The sequence below is a fragment of the Diabrotica undecimpunctata genome, chromosome 4 (assembly GCF_040954645.1).
Source record: "Diabrotica undecimpunctata isolate CICGRU chromosome 4, icDiaUnde3, whole genome shotgun sequence".
Classification (NCBI taxonomy): domain Eukaryota; kingdom Metazoa; phylum Arthropoda; class Insecta; order Coleoptera; family Chrysomelidae; genus Diabrotica; species Diabrotica undecimpunctata.
Window position 1 is genome coordinate 28,502,180 of NC_092806.1, and position 9,298 is coordinate 28,511,477.

At 32.2% G+C, this 9,298-nt stretch overlaps 1 protein-coding gene across 1 annotated transcript; it reads left to right on the forward strand.

The window, feature by feature from the left end:
- The first annotated feature begins 663 nt into the window (after window positions 1-663).
- Window positions 664-7,731, forward strand: LOC140438187 (facilitated trehalose transporter Tret1-like). The gene is made up of 2 exons (XM_072527898.1): window positions 664-781; window positions 5,717-7,731. The coding sequence occupies exons 1-2, from the start codon at window positions 730-732 to the stop codon at window positions 7,069-7,071; spliced, it is 1,407 nt and encodes a 468-aa protein (XP_072383999.1). The 5' UTR covers window positions 664-729; the 3' UTR covers window positions 7,072-7,731.
- Window positions 7,732-9,298: the final 1,567 nt, after the last annotated feature.

A 9,298-nucleotide genomic window follows, 5' to 3' on the forward strand; every position in this document is an offset into this window, starting at 1 on the left:
CCAGTTGCTTTACCGCTTTTCATCTTTGGTAATTGCCGATTTTACTTCTTCCGGAAGGACTTCTGATACATCTATTTGGTTTCTACAAGTATTTCAGGGTCTTTCAAAATTCGCTGTAGAATTTAGTCACGTATTGTCTTATTTCGTTTCGGTCTGTAATTCTGGTGTTTCGGTTTGTTAGATATATAGTGGATATAACATCATATTTCTTCTGTGAGATTCTTAGCCATTATTTTAATAGATAAAATATTTAATTCTGAAATTAACGACTGTAATATTTTTTTGTCCCTTTAAAAATAATTAAATATTTACCAGTTTACCACTTATACGTTCTTTTCCAAACTATTTCTTCTGTTATGTTTTATTCAATATTATTTTTATCACACTGTATATGATTTAGATTATAGTAGATAAAATAATTGTATTCTTTTAGTACAAAAATTAAGTACTATAGTCTTATCAAAATGTAAATATTTTGAACTAAACTTAAAATTTGATATATACATAATTTAAATAAGAGATGACAAAAAATGTAGTATTGTATTTGTAGATCAGATTGCAACGTCATTACCCTTTAAACAAAGCCGAAGAGAAAATGTTCTATAATAAAAGATTTGTTCTATGATATCAAAAATTGTTAAATAAGGAATTAGAATATAATTTATTGTAGACTATATAAGATGCATTTCCAAAGAGCAATGTTAGTTTTTGTACGACTATCGTGGGGAAATGGGGGCTAGCGGACCAAATCGTACATACCTATATTTGGTAGCAATTGCTGGTAAGCATTTAAGTTAACCAAAAAATTAATTTTTCTACGTAGTAGCCTTGATATACAATACAAAATAATTGTGTTACATTTGAAATACCATTTGATTATAAAAAAAAATTATTTCTTTAGAAGAATTCTTTCTTATAGAATATCAAACTCCTATTTCAAATCTATTTTGATTTTTTATTACACAATCATTACCCTATCGTATCATTATGAATTATAATGTATCATAAGTGTCGGCTATAGCTCAGTGACTAGGTACTGACGTGCCAAGCCGGACGGCCCGGTGGTTCGATCCCGACAGACAAGAGAAATTTTCAATTTTAAATTTAACTGAGTCCTCACCGTGCTTCGGAGGACTCGTAAAGCCGTCGGTTCTGTCTTTGTAAACAGTCGTCAATACAAAGACCTGAGCCATAAGGTAACACGAATGAAAGATGTTTAATATGTCAAATGGCTGCAGTACAATCGGTTATAACACAAAACAATTTCCGAAAAAAAAAATAATAATGTATCACAATATGAAATGGTTGTCTGCTTATTTCACTTGAAATCAATATTCTGATCATCATCGTCATTCAGTCTTCAATGTCGACTACTGGACATAGGCCTCTCGCATGCCTTGTCACGCCAATTTTGCGCCTGAATACAGTTTGTGGTTATCCTTTTTATATCATCGGGCCATCTCATCGGGGGTCGAACTCGGTTTTTGTTAGCTGTATTCTGAGTTTCCATTCCAAAATGTTTATTTCCATCGATTATAAACTGCTGTTGCTACATAACCTGTCCAGTTCCATTTTATTGTTGTTATTTTTTCATTCAGCGTATATCATTTGCGTATAAAAGCATTAGGTGTTCTGTCAAGTAGAGAAACCCCTTACATTATTTTCTTGTATTTCTATTATATCACTGGCAGAATTCACTGATTAAATACTTCTCGTTTTAGACACCTTGGCATCTTTGACATAAAAATATTCTTCATCATTTTAACTGCAGCCCAAACTAGGTTTATTTATATCTTCAGCTGGATTGTTTGGTTGTCTTGACTAATTATGATCTCATTTCCCAAATAGTTACAGGAGTCAACTGGCTTGAATTTTTAGTTAACGACTTGATGGTTTGCAAATGATCATTTGTTCCGTATTTAGATCTAAATGCTGCTTGTTCGCAAGGTTGATAGAAGTCTAGTTTTTATTTAAAACGATTGGCTATTATCTTTATTAACAACTTATAAATGAGAACGATAATAAGCTAAGTCTATAGTTCTTCAGCTCTTTTATATCCCACTATTTGCGCATGACTATAAACATGTTATACTGATGAATGGCATAAGTTATATAAGTGTGTTAATGGTTTTAATATTGTCTTTCCTCCTACTTTAATAGCCTCAATAATGACTTGGTCATCACCAGCTTTTAACAACAATATTCTTCTTACCTGAAGCTTGACTTCTCTTCAGCACTTCTATTTTTCTCGACAACCGTTGTTATCTTTGTGGTGCTATATTGTCTTAAGTTTTGTCTCACAGTTGTATTAATATCTTTATTAAGTTGTCGTAGTATGCGTGCCTTTGTACATTTTTATTCTTAAATTTTCTTCGTGTTTTCGTCTCTTCTGTCCTTTTGCCTTTTAAGTATTGACTGACTGTTTCTTCATGATCCTTCCTGCAATTTGTATTACGTTTTCTCTGCGTTCTTGATAGCTTTTAAGTTATCATTTATCGCTTATACGTATTTGGACCTTCTTAGATCTCCTCAGAGCGATATATGCAGAAGCTAGACTTAGAAGGTCGAAATACGTATAAGTGGTTGCAGTAGCCGTGCATTGAAAGTAAATCTCAACCGTCTTTCACTTCCTCGTCCGAGCGTGTAGATGTAGGGTCATAGGTTTGAATTATTTTAACGCTGGTTTATTAGTGTATTAAATTAAATTGTAGATATTTTGAACATTTACTTTAAACTTTTTTTCCTTTAATTACTTTAATTTAAGGAAGGACATTTGAAGAGCTCCTTTATATGATAATGCTACTGTCTTATCCACGTTAAAAGAGAGTAAATTAGAGTCGGACTTGGTTTTTATTTTAAATAGAATAGAAGGTATAGTTGCATGAGTAGTTGCAATATTAGAGTTTCTCCAGGTGATACTGGTATCATCAGCAAAAAGAAAAATTTTTCCATCGATTTTTAAGTTAGTAAGGTCATTTATAAAGATAAGGAAAAGTAGACGACCCAATACTGAACCTTGTGGTACTCCACATACAATGCTTTTGTGAGTAGAGTCAGTATCATTTACTCTAACTAGTTGTTTCCTATTCCTCAAGTAAGATTGAAACCAATTGAAAAAAAAAGCCTCGAATTCCGTAGAAATTTGGATTTTTTATTAAAATGTCGTAATTTACGCAATCAAAAGCTTTGACATAGTCACAAAAAACAGTGACAGTGTAAACATTATTGTTTAGTGCTTGATAGACCTCATGTAGTACAGAAAACATAGCATCACTGGTACATTTATTTAGATAAAAAGCAGAACTGTCTTTGTGATAAAATGATGTTTTCAACGAAAAGGTACCTAAGTCGGGCTTTTATAAGTCTCTCAATAATTTTGGATAGGACCGGTAATAAGGCAATAGGTCTATAGCTGCAGTTCGATTTTTCACCATCCTTATGAAGAGGAATAATAATGGCTGTCTTTAGGCACTCTGGAAATACATCTTTTTCAAAGGAAAATTAATGAGACCAGGACATCCAACATATTTTTTGGAAGGTTTAAGAAAATTTTTATGGATAGTCCATCAGTACTACAGGAAGATTTGCTTTTGATACTACTGATTGTTTGGATCAGATTGATCAACTGGTCTTATAAAGAATGAATTCGAGACGTTTTTTAAAATGAGGAGATAGAAAATAGAATCTTGTGGCAAAATAGTTGATGTTATATTTTTACTCACATTAATGAAGTATTCATTTAGATTTTCAGGGTTTGGAAGAGAAAATGTTTGAGCTGTGCTAGTTTTATTTCGAAGATCGTTTATTATGGACCAAGTCTCTTTTGCAATATTTCTATAGCTTCCCAAACGATTTTGATAGTACATTTTTTAGCTGTGTTGGTAAGTTTTAGATAGGTTTCTGTGTACTCGGAGATATACTCAGTGACAAAGATGTTAGTAGTAAATTTCTTGATGTACAGTAGTGAAGGCATATTCTTGGCTGATATGCGGATACATTTGGTAGTCCAGGGTTTGTAATGTTTTGACTTAATTGCAATTAAAGGAATTGTTATTTTTTGAAGCAAATAACTCGATAACAAATCGAATTACATGAATCACAAAAGAATCATTTTTTTTTTGTAGAATTTAGGGTTTCTTCATAATTTTCCATTATTTTACGCATAATTCACCCAAAAAAATGTTGCTTTGATGTATTAAACACAACCAAGTGTAACTAGCGCCCTCTATTAACAATGGTAAATTAGAGTCTAAATTAGCAATTTTCATGCCAAAAAACGTCAAATTGTCAATTTTTAAATAAAAATTGTTAAAACATACAAAATTATTGCGAAAATTAAAATCCGCATGTAAACTTTAACCACCCGGTATCTCGGAAACTAGCAATATTTGTATAAGGGGCAGAATCATCATATTTTGAGGTCTACAACTCAGAGATTGGAGATTTTTGATGAATCACCTTGTTTATGAAAAATATTTATTTAAAAATATAACATTCTAAACATTCTTTGTGAAAAGGTTTTTCACTATAGTATGAAAACTTACTATCAAATAAAAACTTTTTGCGTAAAATGGTATAAATTTAAAATTACCATTTATTTAAATGATATAAATTAAAAATACATAATTTAATTTATAACGTTTTACACAAGAAGTTCTATGAAATAAATTTATTAAATTTCTAAGTAATTTGAAGATACTTATCACATCCTTAACCTTTAAGATTGCATTTTACTTATCGTATTTTTGTATAGATATTTTTGGAAAATGGCGCCTACGATTTTTAATGATATAATATCATAGTGAGATAATAATATGTAGATATCTACTTAGTCCTCAATGTCCTTTTCGTTTCAATTTTGCTTACAGCCACATATATAAGGTTAATTTTTAATATCTGCCTAGCCGACCCGACCGCCTTAAAATTAAATAATTTGTATAAAAAAAAAAACTAAAAATTAACAGAAAAAAAATACTTAAATATATTATTATGTATGAAAAAAGTTAAATCAATTGAATGCTTTCTAATAAACAATACTTTTATTTTTGTTTGTGGTGCATTAATATACTACAATGACGGATTTCCAACGAGCGAATAATTGTCCATGCGCGAAATATGGAAACTCATCAAAAAGTTAATTCCCCAAACTTCCAACGGTTGTCTTTGTGATTTGTATATTGTCACTGCAAAAGCGTAATGCACATACAATAATTGTAAACGGTTAAAATCAAATGGTAAGTTCGTTGAAATTATCGGTATACGTGGGATCAAGACATCCTCTCCTTTGTATTTTTTCTTAATGATCGTTGCCTCAATGACATTATTCGTTACCCTTTTCACAGTCGCTCTCATTTTATTAAATAGTTGAGGTTGATTAATGTTACACAGCATAATGACAACTGATCCTTATTTTAATTGTAAATTGCTAGGTGAGAATCCAGTAATTTCAATGTACTCAAAAACTCTGTAGCAATAGTTGACTATGTAATCCTGCTTTATAACTGTTTTAACTGATTTGAACGTGAAACACCTTTCGGGGAAGAAAACTCAAATATCTCAAAAAAAATCAATAAAGCAAATAGAATCTCTTGAAGAAAATAATGATACGTTTAATTTTATTACCTAATCCGATTAAGTTTTACAATCATTTATAAACTCCAAAAACTAAAATCGATCGATGTAATCATTTATTTATTTTTAATTTCATTTGTTTCAGCTAATATTTCAACCTTTGTCTGCGGTACTGCATTCGGATGGTCTTCCCCAGTAATCCCCCGTTTAAAGGATTTGGACGCTAGTCCGTTGGATCATACTTTAACGACATCCGAAGAAGGACTGATCGCTTCTTTCCTACCGCTAGCAGCCATATTAGGACCCGTTCTAGGTGGAGTACTGGCGAGTAAAATTGGAAGAAAACTAACAATAATGACTGCGGTCACACCTTTCATTTTTGCGTTTACTATATTCATATTTGCGACAAAGATAGTGCTATTCTACTTTGGAAGATTCTTGTGTGGACTAGGATGCGGAATGACTTATGTAATAATACCCATATATGTTGCAGAAATTGCCGATAACGAAGTAAGAGGTTCACTGGGGTCTTATCTGCAACTTTTTTGTACCTTAGGTGTGCTATTTCCATATGCTCTAGGACCCTATATTACTCTAAAATTATTTAACATTATTTTACTTTTTCCTCCAACTATTTGCATAATATTGTTTATTGTCTTTCTACCTGAGAGTCCCTACTATTTATTGCAACGTGGAAAAAATCAACGAGCACTACAGGTTATAAGTAAATTATCAGGAAAGATAATATCTGCTTCCGAAAAAGATTTAGCAGATATGCAAGAACAGATAAAAGAAGAAAAAGAGCAAACAGGAAATTTTTCTTTAATAATAAAAACTTCAGGACTTAGAAGAGCTTTGTTCTTATCTTTGGGTTTAGTGCTATTCCAACAGTTTACTGGAATTAATGTTGTTTTCTTCTATACACAAAATTTGTTTACGGATGCTGGAGTTGATTTGCCACCAGAGATCTGCACCATCATTGTAGGTATTATACAAATCCTTGCTAGTACGTTAAGTCCGTTCATTGTTGAAAAATCTGGAAAAAGACGTTTGCTTACGATTTCTGCTACTGGTTCGGCACTTAGTATGGGAGTACTGGCGTTGTATTTCTACCTAAAGGATGTTCAACAAACTGGCACAACAAGTATAAGCTGGCTTCCCATTGCTAGTCTGATCGTATTTATTATTACTTATAGCATGGGTTTGGGTCCTTTGCCTTGGGCCATAGCTGGTGAGTTGTTTCCAGGACACGTTAAATCTCTGGCTTCTACAATCGTTACTTCGTTTTGCTGGTTTTGCTGTTTTCTAACTGTAAATTACTTTGGATGGTTAACAAACTTAATAGGAGCATGTGGGGCTTTTGGGTTCTTCAGTTGTTGTACAGTCATTGCTTCCATATTTGTACTCAAATTCGTTCCAGAAACAACAGGACTAAGCTTACAGGAAATACAAATTATGCTCACTAGTGGAAAGATTAGATATAAAGATGTTGAGCTTTAGTTGCTCATTATATTCTTCTATAATTATTATGAGGACTCTATTTCAACAGATACTTCAACAGGGCATTCCCTTTTTTATATCCTGTTTAAAAATTTAAATCAAACGTCTTAAATGTCTGTAACATGTGTTAAAGATTCTTTATAGTAAGAATATATACTTAATAAGTTTATTATTAGGTATACTATGTGCAACCAGTGTAATTGATAAATAATAAAAAAGAAGAGAGAGAAATTAATTTCTTTTGAAGTAAAATAAATGACGAACAATCGGTGGACCACTAAAGTTTTTTGGCGTTTTTTGACAACTTGAGATTTTGTCAAGCTGGATATGACGTGACAATAGGGATAGGTAGATCTTATCTAAAAATGATTAATATTAGGATAAACATGATAAACTCGTTGTGATAGAATTAGATTCTGATTTGATTTAACTGTGCCGTTTTTGCTTAAATAATGAATTGATTATATTTTTTAATTGACAACATCTTAGCCACTTTTGTCTTGTCCTGTCTTGTATCTCATACAGAACCTCTTATGTTATTACCTCTGATTGTTAAATGATAATATCGAATAATCCATTCAAGAAGTTAGAAGACAGAAAATATTGTAAGAACTGTAACATTTTCATGTACATTGTAAGAATTTTTATTGAGTATATTACTCTGAAATATATATTTGAAAATACAATATTGTTTTTGTTTTGACATAAATACATATTCTTCTTTGTTTATAAAGCTTTCAATCCAAATTGAAGACCTTAAAAAGTAATGGCCTTCCCTAATATTTTAATTACCTGGGTTTTTAAAATGCCCAAAATGCATGTTAAAAGGATTCAAGATGCGTCAAAGCGGCGAAAACCATAAACAAAATTCTGACAAATACCGACAACACACAAACAAAATGCGCAAACTGTCAAAGGTAACACCTAGTCAGCTTTAGGGGATGGCCAAGGGTACCACATTGGGTCAAACATAGACAACAAGAAAACACAATGCCACAGCTAAAAAGAAGAACAAATGGGCTCTTATACGTTCAAACCACGCACACTACATAAAATACAACAACTGATCCGACAATAATAATTATTATCTCCAACGAATAGAAAAGACTAGCTATAATGGTGGAGGAGCTAGTCACAAACATGATCTATAAGGCAAATAACAACATCAAAATAACACTGAAGTAAGATTTGAACCAAGGGTATATCTAAACATAGGCACCTGGAACTTAGACGACATGAGAACAACTTCAAATGCAAAAAGTTCTAGTACTTTAAAACATCATTAAAAAAGCACTAAGAAATAGTACTATTATTAGAACTAGAAATTCACGTAAGAAGAATTAAAAAATCAACCAGGAAACAGAACGCAAAATTTAACGGCCATTATATCGGAGAAGCAGATAATACCGTAGCAGATCGAAATTATTGGAATTTATTCAACCTAAACGAAAGACTACCTACCAGTGAAGATGTTGCCCAAGCCAGTAAAAAGCTTAAAAATAATAAAGCACCAGGAACTGATCAAATTTGTAGTAAGCTCTACAAGAATGGTGGTGACGCCCTGCTACAAGCACTGCATAAAATTTTACTTCTTGTCTGGCAAAATGAGATCATGCCCTGTGAATGGTGAAACTGCTTACAAAATACTAGCAAATATTCTCTACGAAAGGCTACAAGTTTACACAGTTGGCATAATTGGAAAAAACCAGGCCGGATTTACTCCAGAAAAATCAACAATTGACCAGATTCATTCAATAACACAGATCCTCGAAAAAACATTAGAATTTAACATTGAAACACGTCACCTATTCGTCGATTTTAAGGCCGCATACGACAGTGTCAAGAGAACAGTATTATACCAATCAATGCTTGAGTTTAATATAACAGAAAAACTTATTTGATTAATTATAATGACAATGTCTAACTTAAAAGCCAGCTTTAGGATACAGGGAGAAAATTCTTGAACCTTTGAGATAAAGGATGGATTCAGACAAGGGAATGCCCTCGTTTGCCTCCTATTTAACATTGCCTTGGAGAAGGCAGTCCGAGAAACACGAATTAGAGATGGTGGTACTATTTACAATACATCGATACAAATCTCATCACACTCTAGTAACATTAACATAATAGGGCGTAGCAATCGAGATGTTGAACAATATTTCCTAGAATTGGAAACTGCGGCAAAACAGGTCGGTCTAGTAATCAATGAAGACAAAACCAAGTACGT

What these genes read in the sequence shown, in the direction of transcription:
- LOC140438187 (XM_072527898.1), top strand. Translation starts at nt 730, where the DNA reads ATGGGGGCTAGCGGACCAAATCGTACATACCTATATTTGGTAGCAATT. An exon ending in ATATTTGGTAGCAATTGCTG is followed by an intron (nt 782 to 5,716) that starts GTAAGCATTTAA and finishes CATTTGTTTCAG; the next exon opens with CTAATATTTCAACCTTTGTC.